The sequence below is a fragment of the Lytechinus variegatus genome, chromosome 2, assembly GCF_018143015.1.
Source record: "Lytechinus variegatus isolate NC3 chromosome 2, Lvar_3.0, whole genome shotgun sequence".
NCBI classification, from domain to species: domain Eukaryota; kingdom Metazoa; phylum Echinodermata; class Echinoidea; order Temnopleuroida; family Toxopneustidae; genus Lytechinus; species Lytechinus variegatus.
In genome coordinates this window covers 78,005,895-78,026,790 of record NC_054741.1, presented here as the reverse complement: position 1 = coordinate 78,026,790, position 20,896 = coordinate 78,005,895, and the positions used below count along the sequence as shown (strand labels likewise).

Sequence of the window (20,896 nt, the reverse complement as noted above, 5' to 3'; positions counted from 1 at the left end):
GGGTTATTAATCAGGCACAAGGGAAAGCAATGTGCTACTTGTTCTCTTCTTCTTTAGGCTACATATTACAATGACAGATCTTTGCATGTGGTGTGAAGATATGGAGAATACCATGAGGATAGAATTGAATTCCTGATAAAAGTTTGATCATAATGCATTTGACATCTGTGATTTTAGCATAAGCCTTACATCAGACTCATAGTCCCTGTGGTTGGATCACGTACAAATGAACAACATAAAGAAATAGAGAGAACTTCTAAAATGATGACTGACACGTAGGGTACACCCTTTCCTCGGATCGGTCCCTGTTCCCCATCAAAATATGGCAAACGTTGAGTTGCCCTTTGCAACGTGATGATTAAACAAACTTGGGAATGTTTATTCAGATTTTTAGTTTAAGTAGAAGTGACTTGATAATGTTGTTGGATCAATTTGGTGCTAATTTCCCGATGCTATCGCAAGAAACTATATTTCACATGAAATCAACATTCCGTGCTGTCTCACGAGACGATGGGGAGAAGTATTGGAGCGACTGGCCATCCGTTGTGAATTCTCACATTTGCCTCGAATCATCCCACGTGTTATTAGGAGTGACAGTCTAAATCAAATCAGGGAGTTTTGGTAATTTGCAGAGATAAGTAACTCTTTAGAATGGCAACCTGTAAGTAGCAATGATTCCAATCAATATTGTTTCAAAGTAAACCCGGTATGGGATAAAGGTGGTGGGAGGTAGCTGCTTTGAGTTAAAGAATCAAGGATGCCAGATACAAGTTGCTCTTGTGATTACAACCTGATGTAGATAAGACAGACAAATTGGTGAAGAAAAAATAAGCTCTCATACACTGGCATGTCAAAACATACCTCTTTCTACTTCATGAGCTTTTCCAATTTCATTTCTATCTTTTTTCACATGCAGAGTCAACTTCTGCAATGTAAGTTAACCACTGGATATTGATTGTTTTATTAATATTTAAACTGTAGAAAGTCAAGGGAGTGTCAGTTTCAATTAGTGTCAATGAATATTCAATCAATATCAATGTTTTATTGGATGCAACACAATGTAGATGGAAACACATGATTGAAAGCGAAAGAGATGTTGCATTCTCGTATTCCAAACTCTGTAGCATTATCTGTCATTGTGCATTGAAGAGGGTCATGATTGAATGGAGTAAAAATTGAAAAAGACAGAGGCACGCGATAAATCTACTAGCTATCTGGGAGGTTGTCTAAAAACATTACTGGATGACCTGAACTTAATTTCACCTTTGACCTCCATCTGTCATGCTCAGTAGTGTCCTGACATCTCATCTCTTATTCTGAGGGGTAACAGGATAGAAGCAAAAATCCTCTTTTTATTCATCATGTTTGTAAAAGACTTGAATAAAATCAAAGTTGGAGAGATGCCTGAAAAAATCTGATTTGCTATCTTACTTTGATATGAATATACTGTTTAAAAATATGTTCATATATGTGACACTTTTGAAAAACAATTTATTTTCTATTGTGTATAATTTTGATATAAGTAGATATTAATTGACTGTCTTTGTCTACTTTTCATTTACCTACATGATTTCAAACTGTTTTTGCTAGTACACAGCATCATATGTTCCATGCAATCCAATCTCAATCATTAATTACTACATTAGACATGACAAAAGTGGTGTGGAAATATCTGATTTCGTCATATGGTGAGGTTTTTATAAACTAGCTAGTCAATAGATGATTGAGAAATGACAATTGAAGGTTTTCTTTTTACTAGATCTGTATAGGACAAAAAAACCCTTTAAAAGTGTACAATATATCTGTCTTGAAGAAAGTCTGATATCTTGTAAGACTCATTATAGAATTCATTCATGAACAGGATGTGCGTTCACTTTATACTTAAATCTTATCATAGAAGTCCATATGTCTGCGTATGATTACTCTATGTGTCTGCTTTTATGATTGTACAATCCTTAGTTTTGAGGAGGATCAAAGAGGAGGGTAACAATAGGTTGACTTATAATCACAAAAGATCTTTCCATTATGATCATGGTTGACTCACTGAGGGGCACAATACAATGACATCACTTGATATAAATTCCTAATAATCATACGGTTTTGGTAGAATATATCGTCAGGTGACAGAAGGCTTTACTTGTTTGATCCCTTAACTCTCCCATTAGTTGCTGAAATGTTATTTGGGTTTAGTCATAATTAAAAATGGCAAACATGTTAAAGGTTCTGTCAGCAAAGAGTTATACTAAATGGGAGGTTTGTCATTCAGATAAGGAGAGAGTTCTTCTTTGGTTTGCTGTAAGTGATGGAAAGACTAAAAATATATATAACAAATAGAATGTTATTGTCATCAATATCTAAGAGACAGATTATAACTGGTATCTATCTAATTCTGATATTGGGAGAGACTGCTTCAATCAGAATTGCTTTTCCAACCCTTTTCATGAATAAAATGTTTTGTATTTGAGGTAAGTCAATGATGAAAGCTGTTAGGGAACATCGAGCTGAAAGGCGACACACTATTCACATCATTCATCCCTTGGAATTATATCAGCTGCCAACTTGTCACTTCTGGGTATTATTTCCCATTTTTCTGTTTTTTAGAACGAGGGAAGCCGGGTTAGAGTAGGGTTAATAAGGATTTGGAGACGTAATCTTCGCCTTTTCTCCTACTTGGTTATTTATAACTATCTGAGGATTTTAGCCATGTAGTGACTCAAAGAATAGTGTTGACTCATTTAGCAAGGGTTGGCTATGGGGATTGTTAGTGGCTTTAATTGTTTTTATGAGGATTAATTCTTATGACCTTTTACGTTTATCAACATTTTCATTCCGCTGACTTTGTCACTTGTGGCAGTCCAAAAAAATGAGCTTACCACATCTCAAAAACAATAATAGTGCAATGAATAAACAGCAACATAAAGAAATAAGAATATGGTATCGGTAAATAAAATTATCTTTTCTTCAATCTATAATCCTCTGGCAAGTTGATTTCCATTTTGAACTTTGCTTCTAGAGCATGCAAGATATCCAATTTTAGATATTTGAACTTTCATGTTTACCCTTTGTAACCCTGTCAACCCGTGGTTGATGTATATTTACAAATGTCAAAAGAGAGTAAAAATGGCTGATTTTAGAAGACCAGCAAGATAGGATTGCTCACTCCTCCCTCTTCCCTATTCCAAACTAGTCATTAGAGATGATTCCTATCCAATCGTTGAGCCATTAAATCCCATCTCATCCCTCGTCCCCCTATCTTCCTCTCCCATCCTCGTCTTCTAAACAAACATCGCTCGTTCCCACAATCCCTCCACCTGACCTTTCTACCTCGTAGGCAAACAGACAGTCGCACTCACCCGCATGACCTTGCGAAAGCGAGAGATCGAGAGGAGGAGGGGGGGAAGAGTCTCGCGAGCACGAGTGGCACTATACTGGATTGAGGCTAAGGAAGTGGGAAGGAAATGGGCTTAACAAGTGTCAAATTGATGTGTGATAGAGACTATAATATCCATTGACAGGGTATGCCATGTCTTGCAACCAGGATTCCACATCAATTATTGGTGGCAGCGGTGGGATAGTGGACCTACAGTTCTACTAAACACTACCATCTATCATTAATGTGATAGAAAGGTATGGAATTGGTATAGCTACATCACAACCTCCCTCTCAAATATCTACATGAGAGGCAGATCGAAAGGGGCAGGCTTTAACTGTACCAATACTAGAATATTAAAATTTGGTTTGTTCTTTATCCATGGTTTTTCTGAAGTTCTCAGCTACACACATGATAACTTTTCATTACTAGACATCTTACTAACAGCAGTGAGGAAAGTCATGATGCCATTCTTTCTCCCTGCAGCGTCTCTAATATAATTCAAGAAATTATATATTTTTGCTTCAGAGGTTATTTTTTTACGTACACATCTCAGCAAGCACCTCAGTTATAGAAACAGAATGACAACAGAAACTTTAGAAAGGCTGAAAAGAGATTGTATTATTTCTGAAGCATTATGTAATTCTCTTCTACCTGAAGTGCAATTTGCACTCTCTTTGCACACTGCAGAAATAATGAATCATGATCCAGCTTTTCAGATTCTTAAGTTATATTCATGTTTGTTAGGGACAGATGAGTAACTTATCATATTGTAGAAGCAAAAAATAAGGATATGCAGATCATCTATGGATTATGTTATCACCTCTTCCACTGGTTTGTGACTCATTGAAATGAGAAAATTATATCAAAAGAGCTTGTTTAAGTGTATAGATGTTACAAGATCTGTTGGATCCAACATGGTCCTTTGTTTTTCAGGCTGTCAACTTTTCATACATAGTATTGAATAAAATTATATAACCCAAGGAATGTATTTTCAGTGTAAAAAAATTGACACTGCAAATCAACGAGAGGGATGATTCTTTTTATCAAGTCTACTTAGAAACATGAATGCCAGGTCGAAATCACATTCATTTTATCAAGTCACTTTAGACGAGGGGTTTGGTATGTTTGCCACCTGTTGACGTCGCCTCTGTGGGCCCTGCCCCGGTTACTCTCCCTAACATTTGAGAGGAGGAAATACGTGAGCCCATCTGATCACGTGGTTCCATTTTTGTGGCAAATTAGCTGTGATTAGCTCTTAAGCAGCTGTCCAACCAAATTGAATTATGAAGTGCAACAGTTTTCATAAAGAAATAAAAGTAAGATGCTACAAGTTAGAGACACTTTAGTGGCAGGGAGCCAGGGATAAATTAATTGCTTTTTCTGAGAGGAAAGGGGAAAATTATCATTACATGCTAATTTGATGAGTGAGGTGGGAAGGGGTTTATGAAATGATTGAGTCCCCAATTTATCTTGATTATGTGTGTATATTGAGATTTATCTCGAATCAGTGTTGCGTGTGAACTTCCATCGGGGCTTGCATTTGTCAATAATTATCATTCTTGGTTACTCATCATGGGCTAATTTGATGCAACCATGGTGATAACATAAACAAACAAGGCAGACAGCTGTGGATATCCTCAGTGGGACAGAAAGAAATGCACCCTCGACACTGAGTTTTAAGCTTTAATTGAATATTGAACATGACGTGGTGTAACTAGTCAATTTGTTATCATGTGAAATGAAATTACGCAGCAAATTTTCTCATTTCAACGTTATCTGGAAACTATTTTAAATATCCATGGAATATCGTGTACGTGATTGCTAAGCAGGGCTTTGAAATAAGATCGATAGCTTGATGGTAAAGACGAAAAACGAAATTAGCTGTGAGATGGCTCATGCATATATATAAAAAATTTATGGGATGTAATGGGAGCTTTTTGAGGTAATATACGTGTTCAGTGTGTTCTTTGTTCGGTCCACTTGATGTCCACATTCTGACATTCTGCAATACCACAACTGAGGTCATTTACATAAGATAGAAGAGAATTGAATTTGAAATGGGTTATGTGTAGGTAAAGTATGACGTAGAACTCTTCTCAATCTAAATAAAGTATTGTTGAGAGTGGTATTGGCAGTGCACTTTACCAGCCATCAATCAATACGCCGCTTTCAGTGGACTTTCACATTTATTTGTTGTCTTGTTTATTCGTGTCACGGCAGATGGAGATGTAGCGCTCCTGTAATTCGCTCTGGCAATTGATAGCCCCACAACACAAGCTGCCGACAGAATGTTTCAGTTTGTAAGTCGACCCCAGCGATAATCCGCTTCCGAGCGAGGCCGAAAGGAAGAAAGAAAGGGCGCTTATATACCAAACTACCCCACAACCTTCTCCTAATCCTCAATTTTGGGGTAAAATTATTCATCCAATATTGTGAGGAATCCCTTGGTGATGCATTTTGTGAAGTGTGGTAGGACAGAGTCTATCATCACCCTCTTTAATATGGTTCCTGTCTTTGGTTCCATCCATGAAAATCACGAGCAAAAAGAACCTCACAATGTTGGAAAAAAAATATGAACATCACTGCAAAAGAGAAGCAAAATAGAGTTGAGAAGAGTGAAAAAGAGACACAGAGAAGGTGGTTGACTGGGTTAAGGTGTACTTTTGAAGCGCGTTTGTTTTCCTTACTCACTTGCGTCTTTCCTCTCACCTTCCTCATATCCTAAGTTAAGATCACCTCAAAGATGATGACTGTCGGTTCTAAAATCGTCTGTCTACACCATAGCCTTCTCTCACTCTCCACCGTTTGTTATGCATCTGCATTAAGATGGATTCCAAGCAGGCTTTTCCGTAGCATTAGCGGGATCTCACACCGTATCAGCACCGAAGGCCAGGCGGGATTTACCAACCCCTACGTATGATGATCAGAGACCCTTAACCCCATCCCCATTAGTGTAACTCCCTTGTCGTTGTACCAGCCAGGCTGGGCACGTAGAGTGGGGTGCTTCGGTCTCGGGAGTGAACGGTTGTGACAGGAAAAGAAAGTAGAACAGGTGTTGTGTATGTAAGAACTAAATCTAAGGCATTAATGGGATCGGCCCAGTAGTGACAGACTCTTCACAACAACTTAATCCCATGTGGTTTTACAAGACACCATGATATATGTGTGGGGCTGAGTATGCATGTTCCTCCCTGAAAACATTACCTATCTCATTAAACATATTTAAAAAATATAGAGATTGGGATACATGTACGTAGGAGTAGATCATGAGTCATTCTACGGTGCATGATGAACTGTTTCATTATTCGCAAGAGAGTTGTTTCAACAAGCATTCTGGTTGTAAAGAGAGGAAGATCCTTGACAGGCTGATACCTGATGGTGACAGGCACCTTTTGAAATTAAAATGATATCACTAAAGATCAAGAAAGCAGTTAAATCCATCATTTTTTACGTGAAAAAAAATACATTCAAAATGAATGTAAATTCGATGTAGGAAGGGAATGGTTGATGATGGTAAGCAGGCCACAGGGACTGCAGTCTAGGATTAGGAGGCGGATATTGGGAAGATTAGGAACGATCTCCTCCAAACAAACCCCTCAAGACCTTCCAGCACTCTCATGAGGTTTACGCCATATACCGCCCTCACTAATGAGATTACCTCCTACAATTCCCACATGCCATTTATTCACTTGGAGCGCTGTTTCTATCAGAAAGTATTTTCACCCACACACCTTGCGGTGCAAACATTCCTTAGGAATACACCTCAATCTCCCAGAGAGGGCATCCATTCTTTAGGAACAGGGTTTATTTGGGTAAGAAAGGATTGACCTGGTATGTTAAGCAGACAATCTGTGCTGATATATACAGGGAGATTGAAGTTGATCTGATCAGATATATTGCCTGGACCCTACTGTGCCTTCATCATTCAAATAAATTTTGAGATGGAGAGAACAACATGATAAAATGGCATTCCCTTCTAATTGTATTCCTGGAGCATCCTGCTCTACAAGTAGGAATGGTTAAATCATATTAGTCACAATTTAGGGTTATAGCTTTAAAGCTTAGAAGATGACTTATGATTTGGGCCTTGCAAACAAAGATAAGAGATATGATTTAATTCAGGAGTATGGTAGATGAAATACATTATTCATTCTTTGTTTCTATTTATAGCTTCAACTTGTAATAATTTGATGAGTGTTACATGTAACATATCAAGAGCTTATGGAATGGCTATACCTTCATAGAAAAAAATCCTAGATGTAACTGTAAAAGTAAAGTTTAAGGTCGTGTCTTCTGAGACCAGATGAGGCTACTGATTTGAGAACCCTAATGTAGCACATCTAATGACCTCATGTTCCTACCCCTTCTCCCACCATGCATTGAGAAGTGAGAAGGCCTCTAAGGGAGTAACATACAATCTTACATCTTCATGCTACCATCATGATAAAGTACAAACACATGGTCATGTCTTCATTTTACTTTTAACCATCGCCAAGACAAAATTGTCCCTCGCCCTCTTTTCTTGCTTTAACCCATCCTGGCATTTACAAGGCTCTTATCGAATTTTACGTCTTCAAAGTCACGCAATTAAGACTTAATAAATTTCCCCAATATACCCCCACGAAGATTAATCTCCAAAATTTCCTTCCTTCAATTAGGTGGAAGATGCCCGATGGAGATTGCGATGGCAGTCTTAGGCAATGTCTATTTATTAGGTTACAAAAATACCGTCAAGTTTATTCAGCATTCCTCAGAGATGTTCCAGTGAACACACATTTGTGAGATTCTTACAGTAAATTTGGATTGACGGTCATATTTCATGCAGCAAATTGGATTAATGATCCTAATTCAGCCAGCCATTTCTATCATCTAACCAGAAATAATTTCAATTTTGATCGTATCGAATTCAGACGATCTCTTGAAGTTGTTTGGTGTCGTGGGATGGATTACACATATTTCGGCACCCCGTTTCCTGTGTTCAGGAATTCATATTAGAGCATATCTGCTGGTAATTATGCTTTAATTTCATCAAGAGATAATATACTGCCTCGTCATAATACCTGCCTTAAAGTGCCCTCTCTATTTCGTTGTATATTTTCACTGGGTGCCTTGGCAGTGCCATCATACAGCATTCATGAACTGATGAATTATATCTTGCAATTAAATCATTGGAATCGTAGTGTCTTTGGGGATGATATCAACATTTTTTTTAAAGGGTGTTTTTAATTTTTTAAAGGTTTAAAGCGTTGATGAAATTCCAAATGATCATATTAGAATTGAAAACAAATTAATGTTCAGGATCTTAAAAATGTTAGGTCACAACCTACTATGTCATTCTCTCAACTCGTGACGATTGAATCAAACCTTCCATGATTATAATTCAATTTATTATCTCTTAATCCCAAATCATGTCTTTAGTTTATTGTCTACATACTTTTTAATTGTTTTTTTCAGTCTCTTCTCCCAGTTTATTTAACCAGCCTTTAATTTCCATCTGATCATAGGAGTCATTTCCAATAATCCACAGTTAAGATCAATGCTCCAATAAATTACATTCAAATTTTTGTTCAGGTGCACATAAATGTTTTCATGCAAAGTCATGGCATGGTTGTACACCCTGACTTAACCCTCACCCTTCCATAATAGAGATGGATGATGGATGATGTAACTCTATATAGGGACATAAACTGTAAACAACATTATAAGATGGAGAAAGTGGTAATTAATGGACAGTTAAGACACTGTAATGTGAGATTATAGAGGGGATTCAATGTCTAGAAATAGAAAGGGGGTACTTTGAGTTGCAAAAATTGCATGCTCAATTTCATTGAGAAAATATAGCAAAAAAAACCCCTAAATTTCATTTGTCCTTCCTTGAAGCGTAGAAGGATGTTTTATTAATACTGATATATTTTATTCTCATTGGGAAAATACTGTAAGATTTTTATACAGAGCAAATTGCATTGCAATGCCAGAATTGATAAGGGAAGTTATTAAGGACAAACTTACTGCCGATGTTCTAGTTCTGTGACTTAAGTGTTTGGGCAGGAGATTATGAAATATACCACTTCAATCTGTATCACTTGATCACTTCTAACTATTCAGTATATCTTGACTATATGTAAAGTTCATGTATTCAAGAGTAGAAAACGAAAGTTAATACTTCTTCTTAATGAGTTCATATTTTGATGTTGAAAGTATAATTGCTCTTCAACAACTCAATCAGTTTTGGCATGATAGGAAACCAGGCCAACTCAATGGGGATCTAAGTATGACAATTAATAACAATCAAGAGGATACTACTGCTGTTTTAGGCATGTTAAGTGTCATTATTTGTGATAAATTTGAGTGACTTTAAATGGTTCAGCACCATGCCAATAAGTACTTGAATTTCAGAGTACAGATACTGAGATTGTTGGCTGACCAAGGAGAGTTGGTAATTGCTTTTCAAAACCATTTTCCCTTCTTAGTAAATGATGGCAGGATATGAATCATAATAGGTAGTACTAGTGACTGTGGTATGCGTTAACTAAGAAGTGGTTGTTGAATGTAGAATAAGATGCTATTTTGTTCTTGTATGCATCACAGTGTACAGTTAAAAAAAAATGACTGAAACAAAGGATGTCATATTTGGAGTTATGTATTTATTTGCAACCTGACAAAGGTAATATATCTAAAACAACAGTTCAGACTCTGACTTGGTAAGCATGCCCAGTGCTTCTGTCTATTCCAGAGCTTTCTGTGTATTGTGCATTAGCGAAATGACTGAGAAATGCCACAGGAGACACTCCCATCTTGTGGAACAGCTGATAAAACTAGTTCAGTACATCCCTTGCAGCCAGGACTCCACCATTTATTGTCTGTTAATATCTAGGGTAGATCATGGGCTTATCCCATCATGCAGATAAGCTCTGTTTACAGGAGAACTAAAAGGACATTGTCAAACATCATCCATATTTAATGACTTTCTGCTTCCCAGTACCACCTGATACTATGCTGTCATTTGTCTATGTGAGTTTTTCTTTGGAATCATTCTTTTTTAAGCCAGGGAAAAAAAATAATACTCTGAAAGACTTTGTTTCCCTCATGAATATGATACTGCTCCTTAACTTTTTTCTTCAATTTTCAATGTTTGATCATCATATCTTCAAGTTGGTTGGTATGGTGTTCACTGATTTGAATAGCTCTTAAACTATATGAATATTGTGTTGAGAAGGTATGTGTCTTGTTGACTTGAAAGACTCAAGGTATATCATATTCAAGATGAAAATATAAAGTTTGTTTGATTCATCTTTGTTTTTTATCTTTGAGAGAGACTGCCATATCATTTCATAGTTGAGATTATGTCAATATTTTTTTTTCATAGCTTCACCACTATGGATTAACGGATCATTTTAATTGTGCCATGTCACTGTATAGTATTTCCAAAGGATTAATGCCAGATGTCTGACTACTCGAACTAGATATGCTACTTGTTATTCTTTCTAATGATCAAGTCTGTCTAGATTAATTTATTGTATTTTCCCCCAGGTATTTCCTGCCACAATTCTTTGATATTGTAATGCATCCCTAACCAACCGGTTATTCTTTCCCCAACATGTTCAAAGAGAAAGAAAGACGTAGAAAAGAAAGAAAGGGGGCAATGACTTTTTGCCAAATTAGTATCCATTGCCTCCTCAAGCAGGTGATTTAAATTAATTATACTTTTATGAAATTGAATTAGTGGGAGTTTGCAGTTACATATACCATGCTGTCATAAAACGAGAACAATATTATTTCATTCCTTCCAATATTGTTTCCCCTTTTTTACCTAAATATGTTTTGAGTAGGAAATGGAAAAATGCTTTTCTTCTGGAAAATAATGTATCGATTGAATTTAGTAGCATGTGTACTATTTGCATTCAGTACCATAAATGACCATAGGAAATTAATGATTCTTTTATTTTTCCCTTCTCTTGATACTGAACTACTGTAGATCTAGCTTACCTGAAGAACAGACCAGAAAACATCTACCAAAAAATACCCCCTACCAAAATAGATAAACATCTAGTATTCATCTCTATATCCTCCATCTCTTTTGCCTCAAGCTGTTAGAATTAAGTTACCAAAGTTGCAGATACATCTACTGTAATGCGCAAATCCAACTTCATCCAACCGAGCCGAGTTTCGTCCTAAAAATTGATCGAATGATTCAGTGTGCAGTCGTGGGGCCGCTTTCAGACGCCAGACACAAAAGAAACGTTATCAACTTCCATGACAAAAGGGGAAAAGAGAGAGATCTAAATTGACCGTTTGGGGGGATTATTGGTAGTGACACTGAACCGGGATTTCTTAGCTCCAGAGCGCGGTTAATCTCGGATTTATCCGGTCAGATTAAGGGATTCCGGAGCCCAATGTGTGTGAGATTTAGAGGGATGATCGGGAGGATATTGATGACGTGGAATTTGGTTTCTGATCTATCGTTGATGACTTTATCCTCCCCTCTCTCTCTCTCTTACTTTTTCTCTCTCTCTGATTCTGATTTATTCCCAGTGATGACCTAGATACCACTTTTTCTTGAACCTATGACTGTGTTGGAGAAATAATTATCCTAGTTTTTCACCTTGCTGTGAAACATTGCATTCAATGTGACTAATCCTAACCTTCTTTAATTAATTTCAAAATTTTTCCAGAGTGGATTAAATTTCCATAGGCATTACATTATTCATGACTGACTTGAATAAATGTGCTTACCTATGTTATATATAATTATGATGTATAGTTTTTACTCAATCAAATTTGGATTTCGTACATACCTAGTCTAGAAGTGAGGAAAAATAGAGATAGGTAGACTTTGGAAACTTGGAGGTTGCATAGCAAAACCCCCTCCCTGTTTTTTTTTCTTCTACATATATGTGAGCAAGAGAAGACCAATAATTTTTTTTGAATATCATTTGAAGTCTTGAAGCAAATTGCACTTAATGAGATATATGGTATAGGCCTATGTGCACGGCCATGGAAATATTTTTCATATAATTATGCTGTAATAGTACTTTTTGTGAAGGAGACCTTACATCATCTCATGTTAAAACTAAATAATTATTTTCTTTCTCTTTGTCTTTCTCTCTCTCCTATTCTTTGTATATTTACAGCTAGGAATGGGTGTACCACCATCTATTAATCCAATGTTCCCTCCAACCAGCTTACCCAGTGGCTTTGGCTCAGGAGCCCATGGTGCTTTCCAACCAAAGGTAATCAATATTAACTCAATCACTACCAAAGTTTGACATTCTCATAGACTTTGTACATGGACCACATGGTTCCAGGAGGCAAGTGGGTCCTTACAAAGGGGCATCCACCCTGACATCATTTTGGTTTTTGTTATAACTGGAAAGCAAAGAAATGTGGTGGTGAAGATTTTGTAAAAATCCATCCAAGAAAAATTAATGGTTAAGTTAGTTTTTGTCAGGTCACACGTAAGCAGCTCCCTCTTATGTAATGGAATTTGAATTGCTAATATTACAATTTATAATGGTCCTTGTTAGCAGAAATTACTCATTTCATAAAAGCATTTTTAATTAAAGCTTCTAATAATGTAAATGAATGTGTAGATAAAATAATTTTCCAAGGAAATTACACCTTCTGACTCTTATATACCCCTTTCATAAACCCAATTAAAATGAATTAGGCGGCTAATAGCAGCATAATTTGGTCGTAAAATTGGAGGAGGACAAGAGTTATCCGCATTACTCTGATGCTGCTATTATCCGCATAATAGCGGCATCGGGATAAGATTTTGAGTTTATGAACGCATTTCCAAATAATGCGGATAATTGCCATGGTGCGGTCACAAGGTCACCCTTTTCCAACACAACCGCATCGGAGGGGGCGTGTCCAGTTGTCATGGCGATTATCCGCCTTTTTCAGGACGGGCGCTCGTAAAAATAATGCGGCTTATTTTCGGAGTTTATGAACGCAATTTTTATTGAATTATCCGCATTACTCTTAGGCGGCTAATTGGAGGATAGGTTTATGAAAAGGGTATAAGATTTTAGTTTGATTCTAACATCCTCAACCCTTTTCAAGTATAGTATCTGTTTCGAAATAACTTCATTTATTTTATGATCTAACCTTGTGCCATTTCAAGCTAAATAATTGCAGTTTCTAAATGCTTTGAAGGGCTATACCAACTCCTGAATGATCACAAGTGCATTTCAATTTATATCCTTGCTTTTACATGTTATAAATTTCCCTGAAACCAAGTCATCCCCCATTTTACACAGTCTCTGGTTGCATCCTATACATTTATCAAAATGGTTTTCAATTTTAATCATCTTGCCATTTTTTATATGTCCCAAGCTTTCATTTTATAAAATCCCTTTGCATTTGGTGTTGTCATATTCTCAATCAAGCAGCAGAATCATATCATCAAAGAAAAATGACTTTTCTTCATGCACGTTACCCCCCCCCCCCCCTTTCATGGTTTTATTCATTGCCTTTGTGTAAAACATAAAACGTTGTTTTTCCTAATGCCAGCACACTCTATGGCTTTAATGGATATAACAATATATGTTTTGAAATTCATCATGCAAAAGGCATAATCTCATGTTCCCATGAACTCAACATTTAAAGTATATAGTTTTATGTCACAATGTGTTCAGGGGTCTATTTTTTGTCCATTTTTATTTGAAGCTAAGCTTTCTTGTCCATTTTTCAATCACTGATATTCAATCTCGAAAAATCTATTCTGAAAAAAATAGCCAAAAGAAACAAATACAATTTCATTGCATAGTGTGAAGAGTGTGAAATAAGCCTTACGCAGTTGTACCATGTTCAGATATAAAACAAAGAGGTGATTTATTATCAAGTTGGAAATAATTCTCTGACTGTAGCTTCATTTTACAGTGCTTCTCAATGCATTGCTTAACCATTTGACAAGGATATTAATATCTAAACCATTTTGGTAAAAATGTTTGTGTCAGGATACTAAGAATGATTATTTGGCTATCAAAAAATTATTCCAGCTAATGGCGGTGTATGGTTTAATCTTTAATAACATCTAATTATGGTGTAGATTGCTTGAAAAGTAGTTGTTTTAATTCATTAGTCATGTGCTCGAGTTGTGATGTGTCAAAATAAAAATTTGTAAATTTGGAGAGAAAAAAAAATCATCTGTATTACAAGCAGAAATAAAGTATATAACCTAACAGGTTCCTTATCATTAAAGGTTAATTTTACAAATTTCTTGCCAGCATAATTTGAGCAATCAACAATTCTATAAAATTTCAATCATATTTTTAATGTTTATTTATTATTTTAATTATTACTGTTTTCCCATGTGTAAAATCTATATGTTTACATAATTATTTACATTTTCTCTTCATAACCTTCTCTTTTCTCACTCTTTCTTCCTCTTCCCTTCCTCTCTTGCCCCCCCCCCTCCTCTCTCCCCCTTTCTCTCTTCTCTTGTTTCATCTATCATTCTCTTTGTCTTCATGTAGAGTTGGCCAGAGGGTGGTTTGCAGCTCCCAGGTTGGATAATCGTGTCAGCAAACCACTCATGAAGGTGCCCCACTTATCTTCATTTATATTAGCATGAACATTAACAATTAATGATCGGATGGTCTATCATATTAGCCCCCATCACATTACACATTCACTTCCAAACGATCTACGACCAGGTCCTTATGCAGTCCCTATCACAATAACTTCACCATCCAATGGTAACTGCCATAGTGACGTTGCTCAACAGCCAATCAAAATCATGGATTTCATGGAAGTGGTCATTGGACGGTAAAGTTACTGTTATAGTAACTTTTATGTAATAGGGCAAGAAGTTCAAAGCAATTGACAATATATTATTCATATGTATGTTACAAGATTATGAAGACGATACAAAATAGATACCCACCATCTTACAAATCCTTTTAAATTTGGTTGTAGTAGTTGAATCAGTAGTAGATGAGTGTGCAATCATCTACCAGCTCACCCTTTGCAGTACTGCAATTTTTTGGCGATGAGGCATGAAAAGACAAAGACTGAATTTACAGATTCCAGTCATGCAGCTGGAGATAAAATTATTTTTTGTTTCAAAGCATGGGTCTGTGTACTTTGCATGTCGCTTGCAAAGAGTTTATGTTCTAGAAATTATCTAATTCAAAAAACATTTATGCCAATGAGAGAGGAAAGGGAGGGAATATAATGGCATTAAAATATGAAGTAAAGAGCTCCCCGTTAATATTACTTGCTTAGATTACCAAGCTTGAGCTGTTATATGTTTTCAGTTTAAGAGGATAATATTTTTTTTCATGAACCAACTTCGATATAAAGCATGCATAATTATGGTCTGCTGCATATATAATAAATTTGAAACAAATCCCAATTAGGCAGCTGAAATTAACAATATGAAGAATTCTTGGTCATGGTATGTGCATGCTTAACACCTATTGTGCATTGTGTTAATGAGAATTCTTTTTGGGAAGATAGCAATGGTTATGTAAAAACAACATTTTTTCCTCTCGTGCTGTAATTTTGAATCTTGAATTAGTAATTCATTTTTTTTTTGTAAATTAGTCATTCAAAAGCATATTACAAGCAGATGTATTTTGGGCTCATTATTATGTATCTTTGTTTGTATCCTAAATTTATGAGCTCAATGAATTTGTTAATTAGAAAAAAATTTGTTGTGTTTGTGTTTTTTTTAATTGCTTAATGCAGCTAATTTACTTTCTTGATATACATTTTGTGTTAGTGCTGTTTTGTGAGAAAAATTTCAAAGTTATTTTCACCCCCTTTCATGAAAACTTCCCATGCATTCATTAACCGACTCCTTACTGTCCGCAAAGTTTGACGTTATTTCTTAATATTAAAAAAACCTTCCATTCATCTTGTTATTAGTCAAGTCCAGCAACGGTCTGTCCACGACACATCCAGTCTTCATCCATTCTCAGTGATTTGTTTGTTGGGAAATCAAAAATTTAGGTAGCTGTCGATTCAATCCAATCCAACGATCCCTTACCGCATTATCCACCATCCTATTGGTCATAGAGAAAGAATAGACAGGGAAACCGTCCTCTTCAGAAAGTGCACATTCATCAATTGGCGCACTTTAGGGTGCCATCTGTAATCGCCATGTGCATTGGTTCTACTTTGTTGCATTGATAGATGCATTTGGGAAGGGTATCTGAGAATGTTATTTGGACCGAGACTGAAGATGTTGTAGCCCCAGAATCAATCACTTGTCTAATTTCAGATGACCTTTACAGTAGACGTTCAGTCTGTTCAGTCATGTTCCTAATCTCTCTTTGACCACTGTCACTAAAACCTAAGTGCATGAATATAGTCAAGCAGTAATATATGTTGTCATATTTTGAAAAAATATGGATAGTTCCCCTATGTCTGTTTAAAGGATCAAATGACCAAATGTTATTTAAAATGTGTAAGAAATAAAGAAAAAAAGATAGATGTGAATTGTCAGTCCAAAGAGCATCAGTATGGAATATATTTTCCCAAACACCCCCCCCCCCATATTTAACCTTCCTTATGAGTCAAGATCTTCCGACACTGCTAGCATTGCAGACAAAAAAAAATATATTACCTTTTTTTGGGAATGAGAATCTTATTTATTAATTCTGTTCTTGTTTCCTATGAATGTTTAAAAAGAAAAAAAAAAAAAAAAAAAAAAAAAAAAAAAAAAAAATAAAAAAAAAAAAACAAAAAAAAAAAAAAAAAAGAAAAAAAAAAAAAAAAAAAAAAAAAAAAAAAAAAAAAAAAAAAAACAAAAAAAAAAAAAAAAAAAAAAAAAAAAAAAAAAAAAAAAAAAAAAAAAAAAAAGAAAGAAAAAAAAAAAAAAAAAAAAAATAAAAAAAAAAAAAAAAAAAAAAAAAAAAAAAAAAAAAAAAAAACAAAAAAAAAAAAAAAAAAAAAAAAAAAAAAAACAAAAAAAAAAAAAAAAAAAAAAAAAAAAAAAAAAAAAAAAAAAAAAAAAAAAAAAAAAAAAAAAAAAAAAAAAAAAAAAAAAAAATAAAAAAAAAAAAAAAAAAAAAAAAAAAAAAAAAAAAAAAAAAAAAAAAAAAAAAAAAAAAAAAAAAAAAAAAAAAAAAAAAAAAAAAAAAAAAAAAAAAAAAAAAAAAAAAAAAAAAAAAAAAAAAAAAAAAAAAAAAAAAAAAAAAAAAAAAAAAAAAAAAAAAAAAAAAAAAAAAAAAAAAAAAAAAAAAAAAAAAAAAAAAAAAAAAAAAAAAAAAAAAAAAAAAAAAAAAAAAAAAAAAAAAAAAAAAAAAAAAAAAAATAAAAAAAAAAAAAAAAAAAAAAAAAAAAAAAAAAAAAAAAAAAAAAAAAAAAAAAAAAAAAAAAAAAAAAAAAAAAAAAAAAAAAAAAAAAAAAAAAAAAAAAAAAAAAAAAAAAAAAAAAAAAAAAAAAAAAAAAAAAAAAAAAAAAAAAAAAAAAAAAAAAAAAAAAAAAAAAAAAAAAAAAAAAAAAAAAAAAAAAAAAAAAAAAAAAAAAAAAAAAAAAAAAAAAAAAAAAAAAAAAAAAAAAAAAAAAAAAAAAAAAAAAAAAAAAAAAAAAAAAAAAAAAAAAAAAAAAAAAAAAAAAAAAAAAAAAAAAAAAAAAAAAAAAAAAAAAAAAAAAAAAAAAAAAAAAAAAAAAAAAAAAAAAAAAAAAAAAAAAAAAAAAAAAAAAAAAAAAAAAAAAAAAAAAAAAAAAAAAAAAAAAAAAAAAAAAAAAAAAAAAAAAAAAAAAAAAAAAAAAAAAAAAAAAAAAAAAAAAAAAAAAAAAAAAAAAAAAAAAAAAAAAAAAAAAAAAAAAAAAAAAAAAAAAAAAAAAAAAAAAAAAAAAAAAAAAAAAAAAAAAAAAAAAAAAAAAAAAAAAAAAAAAAAAAAAAAAAAAAAAAAAAAAAAAAAAAAAAAAAAAAAAAAAAAAAAAAAAAAAAAAAAAAAAAAAAAAAAAAAAAAAAAAAAAAAAAAAAAAAAAAAAAAAAAAAAAAAAAAAAAAAAAAAAAAAAAAAAAAAAAAAAAAAAAAAAAAAAAAAAAAAAAAAAAAAAAAAAAAAAAAAAAAAAAAAAAAAAAAAAAAAAAAAAAAAAAAAAAAAAAAAAAAAAAAAAAAAAAAAAAAAAAAAAAAAAAAAAAAAAAAAAAAAAAAAAAAAAAAAAAAAAAAAAAAAAAAAAAAAAAAAAAAAAAAAAAAAAAAAAAAAAAAAAAAAAAAAAAAAAAAAAAAAAAAAAAAAAAAAAAAAAAAAAAAAAAAAAAAAAAAAAAAAAAAAAAAAAAAAAAAAAAAAAAAAAAAAAAAAAAAAAAAAAAAAAAAAAAAAAAAAAAAAAAAAAAAAAAAAAAAAAAAAAAAAAAAAAAAAAAAAAAAAAAAAAAAAAAAAAAAAAAAAAAAAAAAAAAAAAAAAAAAAAAAAAAAAAAAAAAAAAAAAAAAAAAAAAAAAAAAAAAAAAAAAAAAAAAAAAAAAAAAAAAAAAAAAAAAAAAAAAAAAAAAAAAAAAAATAAAAAAAAAAAAAAAAAAAAAAAAAAAAAAAAAAAAAAAAAAAAAAAAAAAAAAAAAAAAAAAAAAAAAAAAAAAAAAAAAAAAAAAAAAAAAAAAAAAAAAAAAAAAAAAAAAAAAAAAAAAAAAAAAAAAAAAAAAAAAAAAAAAAAAAAAAAAAAAAAAAAAAAAAAAAAAAAAAAAAAAAAAAAAAAAAAAAAAAAAAAAAAAAAAAAAAAAAAAAAAAAAAAAAAAAAAAAAAAAAAAAAAAAAAAAAAAAAAAAAAAAAAAAAAAAAAAAAAAAAAAAAAAAAAAAAAAAAAAAAAAAAAAAAAAAAAAAAAAAAAAAAAAAAAAAAAAAAAAAAAAAAAAAAAAAAAAAAAAAAAAAAAAAAAAAAAAAAAAAAAAAAAAAAAAAAAAAAAAAAAAAAAAAAAAAAAAAAAAAAAAAAAAAAAAAAAAAAAAAAAAAAAAAAAAAAAAAAAAAAAAAAAAAAAAAAAAAAAAAAAAAAAAAAAAAAAAAAAAAAAAAAAAAAAAAAAAAAAAAAAAAAAAAAAAAAAAAAAAAAAAAAAAAAAAAAAAAAAAAAAAAAAAAAAAAAAAAAAAAAAAAAAAAAAAAAAAAAAAAAAAAAAAAAAAAAAAAAAAAAAAAAAAAAAAAAAAAAAAAAAAAAAAAAAAAAAAAAAAAAAAAAAAAAAAAAAAAAAAAAAAAAAAAAAAAAAAAAAAAAAAAAAAAAAAAAAAAAAAAAAAAAAAAAAAAAAAAAAAAAAAAAAAAAAAAAAAAAAAAAAAAAAAAAAAAAAAAAAAAAAAAAAAAAAAAAAAAAAAAAAAAAAAAAAAAAAAAAAAAAAAAAAAAAAAAAAAAAAAAAAAAAAAAAAAAAAAAAAAAAAAAAAAAAAAAAAAAAAAAAAAAAAAAAAAAAAAAAAAAAAAAAAAAAAAAAAAAAAAAAAAAAAAAAAAAAAAAAAAAAAAAAAAAAAAAAAAAAAAAAAAAAAAAAAAAAAAAAAAAAAAAAAAAAAAAAAAAAAAAAAAAAAAAAAAAAAAAAAAAAAAAAAAAAAAAAAAAAAAAAAAAAAAAAAAAAAAAAAAAAAAAAAAAAAAAAAAAAAAAAAAAAAAAAAAAAAAAAAAAAAAAAAAAAAAAAAAAAAAAAAAAAAAAAAAAAAAAAAAAAAAAAAAAAAAAAAAAAAAAAAAAAAAAAAAAAAAAAAAAAAAAAAAAAAAAAAAAAAAAAAAAAAAAAAAAAAAAAAAAAAAAAAAAAAAAAAAAAAAAAAAAAAAAAAAAAAAAAAAAAAAAAAAAAAAAAAAAAAAAAAAAAAAAAAAAAAAAAAAAAAAAAAAAAAAAAAAAAAAAAAAAAAAAAAAAAAAAAAAAAAAAAAAAAAAAAAAAAAAAAAAAAAAAAAAAAAAAAAAAAAAAAAAAAAAAAAAAAAAAAAAAAAAAAAAAAAAAAAAAAAAAAAAAAAAAAAAAAAAAAAAAAAAAAAAAAAAAAAAAAAAAAAAAAAAAAAAAAAAAAAAAAAAAAAAAAAAAAAAAAAAAAAAAAAAAAAAAAAAAAAAAAAAAAAAAAAAAAAAAAAAAAAAAAAAAAAAAAAAAAAAAAAAAAAAAAAAAAAAAAAAAAAAAAAAAAAAAAAAAAAAAAAAAAAAAAAAAAAAAAAAAAAAAAAAAAAAAAAAAAAAAAAAAAAAAAAAAAAAAAAAAAAAAAAAAAAAAAAAAAAAAAAAAAAAAAAAAAAAAAAAAAAAAAAAAAAAAAAAAAAAAAAAAAAAAAAAAAAAAAAAAAAAAAAAAAAAAAAAAAAAAAAAAAAAAAAAAAAAAAAAAAAAAAAAAAAAAAAAAAAAAAAAAAAAAAAAAAAAAAAAAAAAAAAAAAAAAAAAAAAAAAAAAAAAAAAAAAAAAAAAAAAAAAAAAAAAAAAAAAAAAAAAAAAAAAAAAAAAAAAAAAAAAAAAAAAAAAAAAAAAAAAAAAAAAAAAAAAAAAAAAAAAAAAAAAAAAAAAAAAAAAAAAAAAAAAAAAAAAAAAAAAAAAAAAAAAAAAAAAAAAAAAAAAAAAAAAAAAAAAAAAAAAAAAAAAAAAAAAAAAAAAAAAAAAAAAA

At 29.5% G+C, this 20,896-nt stretch overlaps 1 protein-coding gene across 1 annotated transcript in view; it reads left to right on the top strand.

Moving 5' to 3' along the window:
- Positions 1 to 14,916, top strand: part of LOC121406967 (pollen-specific leucine-rich repeat extensin-like protein 3) — a 74,487-nt gene extending 59,571 nt beyond the window's left edge. Inside the window, exons 7-8 of the mRNA XM_041597840.1 lie at positions 12,505 to 12,603; positions 14,854 to 14,916. Of these exons, the coding sequence (XP_041453774.1) occupies positions 12,505 to 12,603; positions 14,854 to 14,916 (162 nt within the window). The remainder of the gene's footprint in view (positions 1 to 12,504; positions 12,604 to 14,853) is intronic.
- The last annotated feature ends 5,980 nt before the right edge of the window (positions 14,917 to 20,896 follow it).